Below are 19,126 nucleotides of genomic sequence, written 5' to 3'. Positions count from 1 at the left end.
AATTGCAGGGCTGTGCTGCCCCTGGGGCTCCGAGAACTCCCCGGAGCCCCGGAGAGCCACGCTGTGACAGATGGCCGGGGTGAGCTGCTCCCAGCCCAGCCAGCAGGTCCTGCGGGGGATTACAGCCCCAGCAGCCGGGAGGGAGCGGGCAGGGCTCGGCTGTGATTAATCGGGTTCATTAACGCCCTCCTGGCCCGGCCTTCTCCTTCCAATCCCACCCCTGGCCTTTGCAGCTCCAGCCAGAGCAGGGTGAGAGAGCTCTCGTTGAGATGCAAAACTGCATTTCTGCCATTTCCAGGAGCCAGGGGACATGGTCAGAGCCAGGGGAGCAGGGGAGGGTGGGTGTGGGTGTGCGTTGGCATTTCAGCGTTCCCTGCCCACTCCCACTCCCTATTATTCAGTCTCCATGGAGTCCTGAGGGCTTTTTTTGGATGCCCACTGTTGGATCTGCTCTGTTGTTACTATTGCTCTTTGTAGCTGGGAATTTTTAGGACAAAAGGTGTGTGTTATATTCGGGTTGTGCTCCCAGGGTGAAATTCCACCTGGTGACTCCTGTCGGACCTCAGGTGGGTCCCAAAGCACGGGGGCGCTGGAGCTGTCAGGGATTAACAGCTCTGTGAGTGTTAATTCTCCTTTCCCTGCTGGGAGCAGGAATCCCCTCCCTCCTCCAGCCCTGTGTTCCTTGGGAAGGCAGCGAGGCTGGAGGCACCGGAGCTCCCAGGAAAGGGAGGCTCAGCTCAGCCTCAGCTCTGACCCAGGGCACACCCAGCTCATGAAGTCTTTTTCTTCCCCTTCCCTTTCCCTTTTTTTTCCCCCCCTTCCCTTTCGGCTCCATCCCAGGATAAGGCTGTCCCCACCTGCCTCCTCAGGGGAGCATTTCCAGCAGCTCAGCGAGAGAGAAAGGCTCGGCGTGGGGGAGTTATATCATTTATATCATTCTTTATATCATCGTTGTTAAGAGTAGCAGGTATTGATGTACAATGCATCTGTCATCTTATTGTGCTTCCTATGAAAATGTGTGTACATAGTACAGATACCGGAGAGAATTCCACACTTTATACACTTGAAGGCATTCAGAGATCAGTAACAGAAAAAAAAAAATGGCACAAGAACAAGGCCTAAATGCTACTGGATGGGTATCTACACTGGCATGATGCATATAGATATATATATATATGTACACATATATATATAGTCATATATATTATATATAAGAAATATAAAATGCCGATGACATAACAAAAAAGCGTTTTCTTCAACAGGTAAGCCTCAAGGTCAAATCCCAGCCCCATCTTTAAAAGCTTGAATGGGAAAGAGAAAGAAAGAAAATAAATAAATGAAATGTGGTGAAACATTAGGAGAAATCCATAAGAAAATTTATGGATGTGGCTGACCCGTCGTCTTTGGGTGATCGCTGGATACAAAGGACTGACCCCCAGTTCCTAATTTTGGTCAGGAAGCAAATAATAAGAATAAAAATGACAAGAATAAAAATGAAAACTGCAGTTTAGAAAAGAAAATTACTAAAAAGACTTATTGCAAAAGCTCTTAAAGATAAGTAGCACTTGGGCCCGGGGAGGGCTCTGGCCTGGGGGCTGAGAGACGGGCTGGGGGGACCAGATGGGGACCCCAGAGGGGACTGGTGGGCACTGACAGGCTCGGGGGGCAGTGGCCCAGTGGCCACGGACCCCAGCCAGGGCAGGGCTGTGCCAGGGAGGGGCAGCAGAGGCCCTGGGACCCCACAGACACCCCAAACCCCCCGGGGCAGTGGCTGTTGGGGCTCAGTGGGGCTGGAGCCCCAGAGCCCCCCGTGAACCCCAGGGGTGTGGGGGCTCCGGTGCCTGCCCAGCCACGGTGGTGCCAAGGGGACAAAAGGGGCCAGGGGCTTCCTTGTGCCCCTCTCCCCGAGGATGGCTGGGTCTGGGGGCACAGGTTTCCCTGCGGATGGGAGGGACCGCGGGGCAGTGCTGGAGCTGGCCAGGCTGCCCAGAGCCCAGCAGGGGCGGGCAGGGAGGGACAGTGCCCGGTGTCCTCAGAGCTGAGCTGGCACCTCCCAGCTGAGCCCCCTCCGGTGCTCCCGGGGCTGCTCCCAGGGCTGATCCCGGGGCTGATACCGAGGCAGGGGCCAAGGAAGACGTTCTGGACAGGTGGAGGTGCCGCGTCTTTGTGCCGGGAGCGCCCGGGTAAGCCGGGGCTGTGGTCCCAGGGGACTGAGGTGCTCTCCGGGGACTCCCAGCCAGCTTCCCTGTGCCGGGCACACCGGAGGCTTCCCGATGAGCCCCCACCAGGCACAGGGGGCCCGGCAGGCACGGCCAAGGCGTTGGAGTAGGATGAGCATGGAGACGACGGAGGACAGACGGACAGGGCTGTGGATGGAGACTGCGGCCGAACGGCTGCTTCTTCTTGGCTTCTGGGTTTTAGTTAAAAAGGCCGAGGGGAGCCAAGGGGGAGCCGGGGCAGGCCCGTGCCCTGGCCCACTGTGCGTGTCGCTCCCGCTCCGCGGGACGGCCGGGCTGGAGCATCCTGGAGTCTCTGAAGGAGCAGGGCAGGCGCAGAGCAACCGCCGCGGGGGCTGCGCCGGGGTCTGGCAATGCCCGACCCCACTGCCCGCCCCGAAATACGAGGCCGTCACTCTTGTCCATGTCCCACCGTGCCGAGGAGCAAAGGCCCCCTAGATGTGTCTCTCCGCTGGCGCTGGCGGGGAGAAGGGCAGCTCTCGCAGGGCTTTGGTAGCTCAGGTTGTACATCCAGACGTCGGTTAGCAGGTGAAGTCCTCAAAGGTGCCCCGGGCCGGGTGGTGAGGTAGGATGTTGGCTGCATACGTCATGCCTGCTGGGTGCCCCCGTATGCTTTCACAGGGATTCTGCAGGATAAACGGGATGCTGGAGCCGCTGCTTTCATCCAGGTCCTTGCAGAGACACAGCGCCATCCCCCCATAGCGTCTCTGCCTGGGCCTTCTGCTCCTTTCCCAGGGGTTCCCCAAAACTGTGACTCCCCACCCCTCAAGCTGCAGGAGAGGACAAGCAGGATGGGACAGGCAGGAGGGGACAGGCAGGCGGGGACAGGGACAGGCAGGAGGGGACCCTGCTGTGCCCCACACTCACGTGGCGCTTCACGTCGTCCATGCTCAGCGCGACGCCCTTGTCTGTGTTGTTCCTCTTGTGGTTCTTGCGGCACTTGCCCCGCCGGCACAGCCGGTGCTTTATCACCTGCCAGAGCCACATTTCAGCGCCGTGGGGCTCACAGGTGGCCCTTCCCCACGTCCCAGACAGGCACAGCCTTGGGATGGAGGAGACACTCACCTCATAGGCGTAGTCAAACAGTTCCAGCACTGTGAGGATGCTGGCCCCAATGAACAGCCCCATCTGCCCTCCAATGTCACCTGCAGAAGAGAGGGAAACCATCAGGGTGGCCTGAGTCCAGAGTCGGGTGGCAGAGGGAACAGAAAAAGGGCAGAATTTGTCACCGCTGTGGCTGGTGCCTGCTCATGGCAGTGGGGTGCCCTGCTCCACATCTGAGCTCTTGGCACATCCCGGTGCCTTGGGAACAGGCCATGGTGACAGGGCCAGCATGAGGCCACCTCACTGGGGGACTCTGCCTGGGGACTGCCCCAGGGCTCCCCACAGCCACCAACACTCACCCAGCAAACCTGCCACCTCGTACGCCTTCTTCTGCTCGATCGTCTCGTAGTTCAGGGCTTCAAAGAAGATATCCAGCACCAGGATGTTCTCCCTGTGCAGGAGAGAAGTGGCATCAGGCTGAGGTTTGGGATGGAGGGACCAGACCCTGCCCCACAACCACGGTGCCTTACCCAATGTACTGCTCTGACTTGTTGTACTTCTTGGCCAGGTACTTGGCTGAGGCCTTGCTGGGGATCTTGACCATGGAGAGCTCTTTGCCGTAGCGGGTCATGTTGCAGGGCATCTCACAGATGCAGTACTCATTGTCCTTCTCCACCAGGAAATCTGTGCAGGGAGAAGAGGGGAGATGAAGAAACCCAACACCGCAGCTCCGTCCCACCCACGGGGCCGGGCAGCCTCACCTAAGGCCGGATCCGCGCACTCCTTGTACTGCTCCGGGGTGCAGTAAGGGGCATCGCCTGGGGAGACACAGAGCAGGTGTTCCAGGTGGGAGCACACTGGGGGCTGGGCCGGGGCCAGGCCAGGCACGGGGCTCACCTGGCATGTGCACCATGCGGCAGTTGCAGTTCTCCACCAGGTAGCGGGTCTCGCAGTCGATCCGACACGCCGTGATGCTGTAGGTGTCGTAGAACTCCGAGTCGCCCGCCACGGCCTTGCAGTCGCCCCAGGGAGGTGGCAGGTAGATGAGCTGGAAGGGGAGAGAAGCCAGGAGTGAGGAGAAGGTCCACAGGATGGAGTCCTCCCCTCCATCCAGCGTGAGGACGGGGCACAGCGAGGAGGCTCTGCTCCCCCAGCGCAGGGTGGGAGGGGACATCCCACACCTGCCCCATTCCTACCCGCTGCTCCTGGCAGGACACAAAGGTCTGGAAGCCGGGAGCCACCCCGAAGCCCAACTGGTCGATCAGAGGGGGCTCATCCTGGCTGTGGATCTGCACCTTGATCCCGGCTTCGAACGAGGTCTCATCTGTGGCAGAGAAAAGTGGGGTGAGCACAGCGCTGTCCCTGCTCCGAGGGGCTGTGCTGAGCCTGCTGTGAGAGGGACCACAACTTCTGCCTCCCACGCTTCCCCTGGCCCAAGTCATTCATCCACGTGTCCATCCATCTGTCCATCTGTTTGCTGCACCACGTCCTTGCCCCCTCCACCCCGACCCCCCTGCTCCACACCCAGGAATGTGGCAGGGAAAGTATTTGACTCTATTTATAAACAAGTGATGGCTGCGTGTCTAAACGATGGGGAGTTGCCATGGCAAAGAGCAAAGACAAGGAGGAAAAGGGAAAGAAAAGACCAGAAGTGATGAGAAATGGAAGGAGGGAAGAGAAGGGAGCCCAGGGATGTGGATCTGTGGTCTGGGGAGCTGGGAAGGGGCTGGGAAGATGAGTAGGGACTGGGCAGCACCCCAGGAGCTGCTGGTGACTGAGTGGGCCTGCTGGAGCAGTGGGTTACCTGTTTCCCCCCACACTGGCAGGTACTCGTCCTGCTGGATGTCCAGCATGATCTCCAGGCCGTTGCCAGTGCCCCCCTTCATGGTGATGAGCCGGGGCTTCCCGTCCTGCCCCGCATTGAAGGTGTAGCACTTCCCATAGCGGGTAAAGACCTGCAGGAGAGGACACAGGGCTGAGGCTGAGGCCCCTCTGTGTGCAGACACAGCACGGAGCCAGGAGAGCATCCCCAGCCCCAAAACTCAGCCATCCCAGCCTGGGCATGGTCCAACCTGGGCTCCTGACCCACGGGATCTCTCAGTGTTGGAACTGCCCATCCTGGCCCTGGTAGAGGAGGAGATGTTCCCACAGGGATGGGCTCAGAGGAGACACTGCAGATTTACAGCCCCAGAGAGCCCATGGCAGCTGTGGCTCCCCAAGGTGGTGGCACTCAGCCTGATGCCTGCACCGGTGCTTCCTCCAAGCCCTCCTCCATCCCTGCAGAGGACGGGGCTGGACGGGATCCTGGACCCCCCCATCCCTCCTTGGCCTTTCCAGCTCTCGCCTCCGGCAGCCGGCACGGCCCCAAAACCACGGAGCTGCTGCCAGCCTGGGCAAGGGGCACGTGAGGGCAGTGGGCTCACACCACATGGTGCCCCACAAACCCTGATGGCACCAGGATAGAGGTGCCAGGCACCTCCTCAGCAAGCACAGCCTCGCGGATACGCTCCGTGTCCCACCAGAGCGTCTCCACAGCCAGTGCTTGTCCCTAGCTCCGGCAGATGGGGCTGAATATCAGCCTGTCCCCGAGCAAGCTCCAAGGGCAGCATCACCTGCCGTGCCTGATCCGATCAGCCCCGGAGCTGCTCCCCGTGCCGGGCCACCCTGGGGCTACTCACCGGCGCAAAGTCCCCGGGGCCGCAGCGCTGGCCACGGTAGCTGCAGCTCAGCAGCATGTCCTCCAGCTGGTGGCAAGTGCGGTTAAAAAACCCGTACAAATTTAGGGGCTCGTCCTCCTCCCAGGGGCCGGGCTGGGCTGGGGTGAAGCCCAGCTCCATCCCAGGCTCGTAGTCAACAAGAGGGGCCAGGTAGAGCAAGTCCTGGTGGCTGAGCTGCGAGAGCCGCACACGGTTGATGTTGCAGAAGGTGACGGCGGGGAAGGTCATCTCGGGGCTGTCCTCTTCGCTGAGCAGCGTGACGTGGTGGTACTCCAGGTAGTAGGCGATGCGGTCGGCCACCTGGTAGAGGAAGACGGAGAGGGAGAGGAGGAAGGCCAGCGCCCACAGCGCCTGCCGGGCGCCCAGGCTGCCTTCCACGAAGATGTGGCTCAGCCCGTGCAGGGTGCAGCTGCTGGCAAAGGCCACGAAGTCCGTGGTTGCCCCTGCGTCCTCCTCGTCCTCTTCATCCTCCTCCTGCCCATATAGGAACTCGTCTGCTTCATCTTCTCCCTTCCCAGTGGCTGCAGCGTCTTCTGGTGCTTCCTCACTGGAGAAGGAGATGGTGCAGAATATCTGGAGAGGCATTGCCCAGCCTGGGGGTCCCGGCTGTAGTGTGGAGGTCCTGGCTCTGGTGTGGGGGTCCTGGCCCGTGCCCTGCCCCAGCCTGGTGGTCTTCAGTCAGTTCCTCAGCAGAGAGGGGCTGGGGAGAGCAGGGGAGGGGGAAGGGGCAAGTTCAGAAAGGAGAAACGGAGAAGGGAAAAGGAGTGAGGCGAGCGGGAGTGAGGGAGAGGAGCAGAGGGATGCTCGGAGCGAGGAGGGTATATCAGGAGCAGGAGGGGAGGAGGAGCGAGGGGCGGTTCCGCGGGCTCCCCGGGCCCCCCGGGACCCGCCGGCTCCGGCTGCCAGGACGGAGCAGAGACATCACCGGCTGCAGAGGCGCCGTGGGAGCTCCCAGTGCTGCCTGGGGACCCGAGGGGCTGCCGGGGGTGGGCACACGGTGTGTGCAGGTGTGCAGGTACCCGGCGCTGCATCCCCACGCCGTGCCCTCCATCCTTGTGTGGTCTGGCCCTGGCAGCCCAAGCAGCTGCTCCAGCCAGGCCCAGCCCTCCCTGCTGGGTCCCCGGCTGTCTCCAGAGCCGCCGTGTGCCAGGCTCTCTGCACTCCTCCCCAGGGCAGCAGGAGCCAGAGGTTTTCCCAAAATGCCTGTGACACTGTCCTGGTTCAGTGGCGGTCCAGGTGGGGAGAAGGATGCTGTGGTGTCCTCAGGCTCCTGTGATGCTCCTCCTGCCCTGGCACTGCCCATCCCTACAGGCTCATCCCCCTGTGCCGCAGGGCACCGGCGTGTGCACGTGAGAATCCGGCAAATCCAACGTTCCCGGTGGTGTGAGGTCTGTCCTTCTCCAAGCAGGGCTGGTCTTGGCAGGATTTGGGTGCTGTCCAGGCAACGAGTCCTTCTGCAGAGCCCAGTCAGTGCTGGCCACGTCACCTCATGTTTTGGGTTCCAGTGGGACACAGGGAGCCACCTCTTCCCTCAAGGAATGGCATCCAGGCTTTGTGCTGTTGAACCAGGCGGGCTGAGGGTCCCAGGGAGCAGCTCTGGTGCAGGATGCTGGGATGGAGCTGCCGGGAGCACAAGCATCTCCTCTCTGCACAGCACAGCCCCTTCTCGTGGTTTGCTGATTTCCTGTACTCAGCACTTCATAAAAGCATCCAGAGACCACAGAGCAATCTCCAGCCCCATCCCGGCACCGGGGGAGAATCTAAATCCGGCAGCACTTGGATGTGCAGGGGCTGGATGGGAGCTTTGGGCTGGTGCCTGGATGGGAGCAGCTCACCCAAAGACCTCAGTTCAGCTGCTGTGTCTCCTTCCCTGTGCACTCTGCAGGGTTCCTGGTCCCTGAGCACATCCCAGCGCACATGGACACCACAAACTGGGAGAACAACTCAGTCAGGAATCAGTAAAAATCTGATCTGATGCCAGTACAATATCTGAGATCCCTGGGCAGGTGATGATGCTGGAACAGGCGCTGGGGATCCCTGCCAGGGGCAGTGATTCATGATGTGACAGTGGGGTGTCCTGTCCTGGGGCTCCCCAAGCTCAATATTCCTTTCAATAGGGCCCTTGTGTAAGAGGGACACTGGCAGATGCCACTTGGGGACCTGGGAGAAAGAGTGGATGACCTTGGGGACGAGTGCCAGAGCCACTGGATGAAATTTCATCAGGCCAAGATCAAGGTTGCACCTTTTGGGAGCATCCCAGAGAATCTGAGATGAAAACTTTTCCTGGACAAGAGAGTCAGGAAGATGAATTGGGTGCCTGGGAGCCACCAGGACATGGGGGCCAGCTCACAGGTGCCCTGTGCCTTTGGTGGGGATGAGCTGCAGCTGCAGGGCAGGGCTGTGACAGCATCAGGGCTGCTCCTGGCAGGGGGTTTGGAAGAGCTGGGCTGGTTCAGCCCTGTGGGAGCAGCCTGGGAACGCACTGGGCTGATCCCACCCAGGCTGGCACGGAGGATGCTCGGGACAGCGAGGAGCAGGTGAGGGCTGCCCGGGGTTGGGGGGGTTTCTGCTGCTCCCAGCTCTGACACTGAGTTCCTGTGCCATGGCTGTTGTAGGGAGAGGAGAAGGGAAGCGGAATTAAGGAATTGCAGGTTGAGGGGGTTGTTCAGCCCCGGCAGGGCTCGGACAGGTGAGCGGTGCCGCCCGGGGCCATCAGGCAGTCCCCGATGGTGCGAGCGAGGGGCGGATCCGCTCCCTCGGCGCGGGGAGGTTTAATGTGTCTTCTTGGGAGCGATTGCAGCAGGAAGAGAGAGAGAAAGATGCTGTAATGAAAACATTCCATCATCGACTGGGGCCGTTAACCTGCTTCGCTCGGCTTAAACAGCTCGCGGGATGCGCCGGGGCTGGATCCCAGCAGCAGGGCCCGGCTCCGGTTACCGCCACCTGTCCCAGCGCCGACACCCGAGCCGGGGTGAAGGTGACCGGGGACAGCCGCAGCCTGGAGCACGGTGGCACCAGCGCCAAGGGGAGCGCGTCCTGACCCCCAGATTGGGGTCAAAGTGCGGCCGTGTGTTGCAGGCAGGGGGGTGCCGTCCTGGTTTGTGCAAGTTTTGGAGATGCTGGAGGAGTCCTTGGGCTCGTTCCAGCTCCTCCCTCGCCGGGAGTTATTTTTACCCTCTCTCAGGTAAAGCTTTGGCGGGGGCGAGGGACGGGGGATGCTATAATTAGCCGTGACATCAGCCCCCGTGGCGGGTGCTGGGGTGATGCCGCCACACCCGAGCCGGCGCTGGGACCGGGGATGCTCCGCGCCCTCCTCCCCGCCCCAGTGAGAGGTGTGGGATGGGAGGAGGAGATGGGTTTTTCCTGCCTCCAGCACCGTGTTTGGCCACTGTCCCGGGGCTGTTCGGCCCCGCTCGCTGCTCTGCGGCTCCTCACGGGCCTGGGAAAGGAGGTTTCCCGGAGCGGGGGAGCACGGAGGCGGCGGGGGGGAAGCGGGAGAGGGATTTGACGGCAGCAACAGCACATTTCACAGCCTGTCACGCTTTAATGGCAGAGGAGATCAAAGCCGGGATGGAGTTATTCATAGAGATAAACCAATCCCCGAGGAGGCGAGGAGAAAACAACATTGCAAGCTCTGTTATCCCAGGTCTCCGAGCCCCGGGGAGGCTGTCGCCGAAAGCGCCCCGGGAGCTGGACCCGCTCGGTTTTGTGACGGGCACTGCCCATCCCTGCCAAAGACTGGCTGAGCCGGGGCTGAGCTGCCCACGTCATCCCCGGGGGTGCCCGGAGGTCGGAGCTGGCTGCTAGGAAGGGGTGGGATGAGGGGTGGGATGAGGCAGCCAGAGCAGCACGTGCAGGTGGACGTGTGGGGCAGATGGAGACCCCACGGCTGGGCTGTCCTGCTCCCACCACGCACCCGGGTGTGCCAATCCACAAAGGGAGAAAAATGAGGTTTTCCACGTGTCTTGGCCCAGGGAGGTGCTTTGCAGCTCCCAGAGCTGCCAAGATGGAGGTGGAGGCACCGGCAGCGCTGCCACCGCCGCTCCGGGCGGGATGAGCCGCTCTGGGACGGCTCCAGGGCTGCAGATCCCTCCCTGACCCTGGCGAGAGACACAGCAGAGGCAGCCAAGCAAGGTGGGATTGCCCGGGCAGGCGGGATCTGTGCCGGGACTAATCCCGCACCCCTTATCAGATGCTGCCACCTTGCCTCGGCTCGCTCCGCCAGCCAAGCCGGGCGCAGCTTGTGTTATACGGCCCTTTATCCCCCAGATTAGACGCTTCACAGTGGATTAGCATGTCACATTCTAATGCAGAAAAATTGATGATTAAAAAGGACTTTTTCCCTCTGTATTATTCCCCACCTCCGCCTCCTCTCCACCCCGTCCCTGCAGGCCCACCGGCCCCAGCCGCGGGCACCGGCGATGCCGTGGCGCTGGCTGATGCCAGAGTCGCGTCCCTGGATCAAACGGGATGGCAAGCAGGAAGCCGAAGGTGCCTTTTTCACGCCGCATCCCGGCTGATTCTGGTGGCGGGGTCCGGCGCTCCAGGTGCCTGTGCCATTCCAGCCCCGTGTTCCCGGCTGCAGACTCAGCACCTGCAGCACAGGACTTTAATAAAAAGCACATTACGGTGAGTAATGTGCTAAGTGGACTTCATTATAGAGCCAGGGCCTCCCTGGATCCCGTTGTTCCATATGATTTCATATCAGATGAGCCTTATCTCCTCTCCAAACGCTTCCATTTAAACTCTATTAATCTTTCAAAGCTTTCCTGGGCAAGCTCTTCCCAGCCAGCCCTGCTGGGTGCCGGCGCTGCTGCCCCGGGCACTGAGGCCACCTGCAGCCACGCTGGCCGGGGGTTTGGGGGGGCTCAGCTAGGACCCCCCCGCAGCTCCCTGGGCAGTCCAGCGTGTCCCCGGAGCCTTGGCTGTGATCCTCCGTGACGGCTCCGCAGCCGCCGCATCCTCCTCCCCAGGATCTGTTTACGCTCCTATAATTGAACCTGTTTGCACCGCTGAGAGCTTCCCGGTGCTTTGCCCGCTGGCAGTGTCCCTCTGTGCCGTGCAGGGGTCACCAGGACTCTGCCAGGAGGCGGAGGATCTGCCGAGGTGTCGCTAATTCCCGCGCATCCAGGATTATTCCCGCCGACCCTGATCCCAGCGCCTTCCCGTGTTTCCTGCCCATCGCGAATCACCCGTAAGCAGGTTGCGATTTTTTCCGACATCCTTCACAATCGCTCAGCCGGTTCATGCAGGCAGATTCGAGCCGGCGGTTTTATTGGAGGGGGGAAGAGCCCACGGTGTTCCGGTCTGGTTTCCTTGCTGTGCTCGCTCGCTCCGGCTCCGCACGCATCACGCTTTTCAAATCTAATCTAATCCAAGCAGAGCAGTCACACAGCCCTGGCATGTGGTGGCTCTGGAAGGGTCTCCCTGTCCCTGCCAGGAGAGCAGGGGTTTAAAATCCCTGAAAAATCACAGAGTGCGTGGGAACACCCTGCCCCAGCTCCGTCCTTGGGCTGAGAGCCTGGGAGCAAACACACCAAACACTCCATACAGAAAGAACCCTCCAAAAAATAAATGATTGGTTATAATATCCAAGTGTCAGGGCTGTATAAATAAATAAGAGCTGGTAAGGAGCTCCTTGAACCCTGGCTGGAGCAGGAACTGCAGCGCTGCCTCGGGAGCCCCGGCCAAGCTCCACAGGCGATAAAACACAGGTGGCTCTAAACAGCCAGAGAAATTAAACTGAGGCAAAAAGGCCAGGAGACCGTTAATTTCCTGGTCTCCCTGTGGAGATCTGTGGCTTCAGAGACTCAGGGGATCTGCCCCCTCCAGCCTGGCTTCTCCCCACTTGATACCAGGGAGAGAGGGGAAATGGCACCAGGAGGGTCCTGGGCACGTCCTTTGGAACCCTCAGAGAGCACCTTGCTATTGCCCAGCCTGGGGCTGGGAAAAACACCAAAGGGAGGCTGAGGGGAACAGCTTGGAACCCCTCCAGGCTGTGCTTCCAGCCTGTGGATCCCTTGGGACACACGTGCCCTGTCCTCAGCCGTGAAATCCTCACCTCCACTGTGGTCAGATACCACTCGAAAGCCTCCTCATCTCCTCCAGCAGCCACAGATGCCATTACTGCTTATTAATAATCATTAATAATTCATTTGTTAATGAGTCTTCCTGTGCAAAGGCATTGCAAGAGGAACAGGATTGGCCAGAGGTGAAGCTGAGATGCTCTGAGCTCTTGGCACGACACCTCTGGGTGTGTGTGGTGCCTCCGGCTGTGTGTGACACCTCCGGGTGTGCAAAGTGCTTTGGGGTGTGACATCTCCACGTGTGCAAGGTGCCTTTTGTGAGTGTGACCCCTCTGGGTGTGTGCAGAGCTTTGGGGGTGTGTGACCCCTCTGGGTGTGCATGGTGCTGCTGTGCAGGGGGACCTGCTGGGGCTGGGCACGGCCCCTGGGCAGAGCCAGGGACTAAATGGCACCAGCTGAGCCTGACCCTCATCCCACAAGTCCTCCTCCTCTAATCCCACCGTTTTCCAGAGGTTCAGGTGCTGGGTGCGTTGCCATTCACAGCTCTAATGAAGTGGCTGTGGCTTGCAGGCATGTGGTGCCTCTCACCGTGCCACTGTTCTCATCCCTCTTGTTCCTGATCCTCTTCTGTCCCATCTTGGCCAAGATCAGTCGTGCTGGGCTCGCTGGAGCCGGTCCCACAGCGCCGGGGCTGTGCTGTCGCTGTCCTGCCGCAGAGGGAGAGCGAAGAGCAGCCAGCTTCCCACGAGAGCTCCCATCCATCCAGCTTCGTGTCAGTGTGGGGCGAGCAAAGCCACAGCCCAGGGCTCCCCCGTTCTGCCTGAGCAGGTCTGGGAATGCTTGGGTGAAGCTGGGACAAGGAGGCAGCTGAGGAGCAACGCCTGAGTGTCTCTGCTCCCTGCCCGAGGGCGAAACAGCTCACGGCTGCTTTCCGGATGATTTGCTTTGAGCAAAATACAGTGATACGGGGAAAATCTCCGAGCTGCCGAGCAGACAACAGAGTTGGGGCACTCCCAACCCGCTGCACTTCCCGGGAGAGCCGAGTCACCACCAGCAAACGGCTGCGATCCCGCGTGTGGCAGCTCCTCTGCTCCGTCACCTCCGATTATCTCGCCCGTGTCCCGCTGGGTTTGCTTCATTCGTCCGGAAAACGGGGCAACCTCGGGGGTCAAACCCTGCTGCTGTTCGGCCGCGGAGAGAGGCCGGTGTGGGGAAGAGCCCGGGCGGAGTTTGCCGATGATCCAGGTGAGGATGCTCAGCCGGGCCCCTGGGGACACCAGCGGGATGCCCGAGGTGAATCAGTGCTCAGAAACAACGGATACGTGCCAGCAGTTTCCAACCCTTATAAGTTATTTAGGAGCCTGTGTGCCGCTTTAAAAAGTGATTTGCATAAATCACTCGAACGTCTTACAGAATTTGTAGAAGCACCGGGGACCGTGGTGGGATCTGCTGGGGCTCGGAATGCTGCTGGGAACCATCCCCAAACCAGGACGGGACTGTCTGGGGCCAGTGGCCGTGCCTGGTGCCCACACGCTGTCCCCAAGTTGTTTTTCCAGAGCCAGATGGACCCATGCGGTTTGTTTATTAACTGTCAAAAGCTCCAGGAAATGTCTGGGTATCAGTAATTCCCGCGCCCGGTCTCTCCAGCTGTGTTGGAGATGCTTCTCACTCCGGCTCCGTGATTATCCACTAACGCTGCGCCGCGGGGGAGCTCCGCTCGCCGCGGGGCTCCGGCCTTGTGACTGCCGTGGGGGGCCACGGGGGGCCAGGGCTGCGTTTGGGGTCCCTGGAAGGGGCTGGGGCTGAGAGCCAGGGAGAGCAGGGGGGCAGCAGCACCCCCGGCTGAGCACCCCTGAGCGTGCCCTGCTGTGCCCACCCCTCCGAGATCCCAGGGGGGCTGCAGGGCACCCCAGAGCCCACCAGCAGGGCAGGTTTGACCCACACAAGGAGGTTTTTTCAGGAGGTTTTTTCATTTTATCACGTTCCCAGGGTGGCAGGAGCAGAGCTCCAACACCCCCCAGCTGCAGCGAGGTGGGCTGAGCAGGGAGCTCAGGGGTGCAGAGAGGTTTTGGGGGGGCAGTGGGGCACACACTGGGCTTTAGCAGAGTCTGAGGGGTGCAGCAGGATCTGGAGGTGTCTAGTGGGGTTCACCAAGGTGCAGTGGGGTCAGGAGGAGGGTGGGGAGGCCCAGCAGGAGCAGTGGGGTGCAGTGGGGAGCAGGATCTGTTCTCCATCACGGGAGCTCCTGCACTGCCCTGGAGATGGGAGGAAGGAGGAGAGGAGGAGTGTGGTTGGGGTTTGCTGGGGCTGCTGCAGACCCTTCCCTGTCCCTCCCTGGCTCTGGCTCTGTGCACCCGGTGTTTCCAGGGCAGAGGATGCAGAATCCAATGCAAAAGGCAGCGGCATGATCTCCACGTCAAACTCAATTCTCCCTAGTGCCAGCTCAGCCCTGGAGCCTCATGGAAACGGTCCAGAGGTCTTAATCCTCTGCAGCTCACCCAGGCTGTCCCATGCTCGCTGCCCAGGGCTCTGGGCTCAGCCACCGTGCCCCAGAGCAGGACAGGGAGCTGGGGATGGGGCTTTCCCTGGGGTGGGTTCAGTGTGAGAAGGAAAAGCTGCAAATTCACATTGTGCCACCCCGGGCACAGCCACTCCCGTTCCCCCAAAGCACGGGGCACCTTCCCGAGGTTTCCTGCAGCCACAATTCCCATCCTGGGGTGTGGAGAGGAAGCTCATCCTCTGCGTTTCTCCTTTTTCCCTGGGATTTAGAGCCCAGAGACAGGGCTCGTGGGCTCTCCCTTGCTGGTGAGGCGCCGGTCCCCGTGGATGTGCGAGGCCCCGGGGGAACCTCCCGGTGAGGGGAGGAAGAGCGAGCAGGGAGCCGGGGGAGGGGGGCCGAGAGCTCCCGCAGGGGAGGGAGGACTCCAGCTCATAAATAATGAAGTAGGAAGAGTGAAACATTGATCCGTGTGCTAATGAGGGTGCCAGGGAGCGTGGCCCCAAAACGGGGCGACAGCAAGGGCGAGGCCCCTGCCTGTCCCATCCCTGGGTGAGGCTCTGGGGACGGGGACACCTCAGCCCACGTCCCTCAGGGCCAAGTCCTGAGCGGGGTCAAGACTTGCCCCTCAGCTTTGTGTTTGCCTCTCCAGGCTTTGAGGTCATGCCAGGATTTTGGGGAGGAGATCAGGGCACCTCCCTGTGCATCCCTGTCCCGGGCTGCTGCAGGGGGGAGCTCTGGTGGGCACCAAACACTGCCCTGGTGCTGGGGGGGCTGTGAGGAGCCTGGGCAGAGCTGGGGTGGGCCAATGGTCCCCCCTGGTCTTTTTACAGGGTTCACTCTGCAGTTTGGGATGAGTCTGAGCCTGCTCAGCTCCACTGGGGTGTCCCTGTGCCCTGCACACAGCTTGGGGGGCACATGGAGGGGGACGAGCAATGCCAGGACCCCCGATGTGGCTGCTGATGATGCAGGATGAAGGAGAAGGTGGGAAGAGCTCAAATCACCCCAGGATGGGCTTCTCCACGGCACCCAGCACGAGCCCCCTGTGCCGGGGGACCTGTCCTGGCTGCAGGTGATGCTGTGAGCTGCCCTGGGGGCGACAGCAGCTTTCGGGCTGCTTTGGGGGGCACACGGGCAGTGCCCCCAGCACGGGGGGGTCTCTGCTCCCCCAGGCCGGCAGCGGGCGGCTCCTGCTCTGCCTCTCGCCACCCCAGGTGTTTCGGCTCCGGCAGCCCCTCATTTGCATTCGCCGCGGCTGCCCCGAGCCCTCCCTTCTGCCGGGGACAGATAAGGTGGCACCGCGGCGTGGCGGCCCCCGGCTGTCACCCCCGGCCGGCCCCAGGACCCCCGGCTGCCCCACGGACCCCCGGCTGCCCCCAGTGACCTGCAGGCTGTCCCCACTGACCTCCAGGCTGTCCTCATCACCCCCCTGGTTGTCCCCATCTGCCCTAGGCTGTCTAGGGGTCTGAGCAGCCCCCAAATTCCCCCTGGCAGATCCCACTGGATCAGTGAGAGAACGGGGCCAGCCCTGGGTGCAGAAGGGTCCCTGCACACTGAAGGGGCTTCCCGGAGTGCAGAGGGGACCCAGCCCCACTGAGGGAAGGTGGGGTCCCACCGGGGCAGCGTGGGCTGGTGGTGCCACCCCAGGTGCTGGTCCCCAGCACCCCCAGCCCGGCCGGGACCACCAGGCCCAGAGCAGCACCGAGCCTGGCTCATCCCATGCAGGACCAGCAAGGCAGCAGGAATTTGCTGCTGAGACAATCCCCTACAAGCTTCTGAGAGTGCCAGGACCCCATCCCAGCCCCAGCACACACAGACCTCCCTGTGCCAGACCCCAGAGAGCAACACAGATGCAGCAGAGCCAGCTTCCTCTAATCAAATCCATGAAATCATCCCAACCTGCTTGCAAGGAATAATCCAGGCAGGAATAACAAACCAGCTGCGAGTCTGTTTGGCTTTTGCCGGTTGAAGGGGATGCAGAACACAGGGATTTGGAACCCAAGAGACGAGGGAGGGAGCAGGGATGAAGGTCCCTGAGGATGGTTCGGCGCAGAAAACGCGACCGTGCCCTGGCAAGAGGCAGCATCGGAACCGGGCACGGGCTGGAGCTGGCCCTGCTGGAGGGGATCCAGCCCCCTCCGGGCTGCAACGTGCCTCCATTTAACAAATAAAACGCCTCATGGCTGACAACAGACACCTGCTCGTGGAAAGAGCCCATGACGGGAATTTAATGCCGATGATTAAAATCACCCGAACTGCGCCGGGACCTGCGCTCCGCATACACCCCCCTCAGCGTGGGACACGAGGGGACAGCCCTGGGCTGGTGACCGGGATGGGGACCCCGAAGAGCGCAGGGACACGGGCTCCACGCCGGAGCTGCTCGGGAACAGCCGCCGCGGCTGCCGAATTGATTAGGCAGCACCCGAATAGCCGGCACTGTTCTGCTCCCAGCTGGATGGGAGAGCAGGGATAAAGGCTTTATTGTGTGCTGGATCCACCAGCACAAGAACAACCTCCATGGCAGGGCGCAGCACGGAGCCACTGGGACCTGTGTTCCCAAGGGATTCGGCCATCCGTGCTCTCCCTGCTTCTCCACTGGAGCCTCCTCACCATGGCAGCTTCCAGCCCGGCACAACCCTGCTCTGCAGAGCCCAAGTGATCCCGGGGAGCTGCGCCCACGTGGGAGCAGCCCACGGAGCTGTACGGAGCCACACGTGCTCCTGGGGACAACCTGGACCTCCAAAACCCAGCGGCACCCCCTTAGTGACGGTGCTGCCCGTCCTTTCCGAGCTGGGAGGAGGCAGGAGCAGCTACAGGTGGGCAAACACCCTCCTTGCATGGGGGAAAGGTGGCACTGGGCAGGGCCCACAGGTCACTCACCACTTTGAAGTCTTCAGGGGTGCACTGCTCCCCACGAAAGAAGCAGGACAGCAGCATCTCCCTGATGTCATGGCCAGCCCGGTCGTAAAACTCCAGCATGTTGAAAGGTTTGGGCTTGAAGTTTCGGAAGTTGGCCTTGTCCTGCAGGATTTCCAGCTGCTTCTCATCGGCTGTCTGGATGTCTGGGATCTCGTATCTTGGGGGAAAGAGCAGGGAGAGGCTCAGGCCTGGCTGTGGTGGCTGCTCCCACTGGCAAAGGCCACTTGGGGTTCCCAGGAGCGACCCCTGCATGGGCTCAGCACAGCCCCACCTTGCACGTGGCATTTCCAGAATCCAACAGCACAAAGGGGCCCAGAGGCACAGGAAAGATGGCAGAAGGATGGATGAGGAGAAGCTGGGCAGTGGCCACTTTCCAAACCCATCCCACTTGTCCCACTGCCGGTCCAGCAGCACCAGCCCTGGTTGAGGCCACCCAGCCACCTGCCCTGTGCCTTTGGTGGCATCCTGGTGAGGTGGTGGCCTTGCTGTGACATGGGCTGAACGGGCTGGGTCTCAGCTCTGCTGTCATGCCTGGAAACCCCTCCCTGGGGCAGGAGTGGGGACAGCAGTGAAGCCCCTTGGCATTGGCATGGGCAGGGAGTGCACCAGGCCCTTGACAGCGGCTTAGCAGCACCAAGGAGCCACCACAGCCATGGGTGAGGGGCTTCCACAGCCCAAGGAATGGCACCACGATGGGGTGAGTGGCTTCACCTGCTGGCACCCCTGGCCTCACTGCATGGGATGGCACCCAGACATGGCACTGGAGCCAGGTGTGCTGGATCAGCCCCACAGGAACCCAGGGAGTGGCCCAGGCCTTGCTGCGTGTGCTGCACACTGGGGATGGCAGCTGTGTGCTCTGGAGCCATCTGGGGCAACCCAGTGTGGGAGCCACATGCCCAGGAGCATCAGCAGGACCTGGTGGCTCTTGGCTGCACCCAGACTGACCGAGATGTCACCTGGGGCCACGTCAAGACACCAGCACCCACCTGTTATTGAGCAAGGCCAGGAGCTCGCCGGCGTGGTACAGGTCATTCTTGGTCACTCTGCTGAAGCGGAACTCGTTGAGGTTGCAGAAGGTGACGGCGGGGAAGGTGAGCCTGGTGGCCGCCACCTCGTCCAGCTTGGTGACGTGGGGGTACAGGAAATAGTACTGGATGCGGTTGGTGCAGACGAGGGCGAGCAGGGCCAGCGAGCCCAGGAAGCAAAGAGCCCAGACCACGCGCTTCAGCGACAGCCGCTCGTACGAGAAGATGTGCGAGAGCCCGTGCAGGGTGGAGCTGCTGGCGAAGGCCTGGATGCTCACCGGCTGCCCGCTGTCCACCTCCTCCTCGTCCACTTTCAGGTCCATCATGGTCAGTGCCAGCACCCCGGGGTGGCCACTCTGCCGAGAAGGGAGCCCGTGGGTGCCTCGTGGGTGCTGTGGGTGCCCAGCCCACGGCAGCCCCGGGCAGGGACGTGCCCGGCAGCGCCCGCCAGGGGCAGATGCTTTGCTGTGCCCTGCTCTTGCCCCCAAGCCTACATATACATATATATATATATATAGACACACAGAGACATGCATATATATATATACATATATACATAAATACATTGATTTAGATGCAGCCTCTTGCATTTCCCCCCCTCCCACCTCCTCCCTGCCCTCCCCATCCCACGGCAGGACTGGGGGGTGCTGTGCCCACCACA

General features: G+C 61.3%; 1 protein-coding gene across 1 annotated transcript; it reads right to left on the bottom strand.

The window, feature by feature from the left end:
* Positions 1-2,714: 2,714 nt before the first annotated feature.
* On the bottom strand, positions 2,715-18,795 carry ASIC1 (acid sensing ion channel subunit 1). Its single transcript, XM_041468207.1, has 11 exons — positions 18,427-18,795; positions 17,402-17,597; positions 5,086-5,236; positions 4,478-4,605; positions 4,179-4,329; positions 4,043-4,099; positions 3,812-3,965; positions 3,641-3,732; positions 3,303-3,382; positions 3,105-3,209; positions 2,715-2,863 (listed from the first exon to the last, which is right to left on the bottom strand). The coding sequence occupies exons 1-11, from the start codon at positions 18,789-18,791 to the stop codon at positions 2,759-2,761; spliced, it is 1,584 nt and encodes a 527-aa protein (XP_041324141.1). The 5' UTR covers positions 18,792-18,795; the 3' UTR covers positions 2,715-2,758.
* Positions 18,796-19,126: the final 331 nt, after the last annotated feature.

This window comes from Pyrgilauda ruficollis, unplaced genomic scaffold (genome assembly GCF_017590135.1).
Source record: "Pyrgilauda ruficollis isolate IOZ18807 unplaced genomic scaffold, ASM1759013v1 scaffold215, whole genome shotgun sequence".
Classification (NCBI taxonomy): Eukaryota; Metazoa; Chordata; class Aves; order Passeriformes; family Passeridae; genus Pyrgilauda; species Pyrgilauda ruficollis.
Note: the sequence above shows the minus strand (reverse complement) of the source record. Positions and strands in the feature narration are given on the sequence as shown.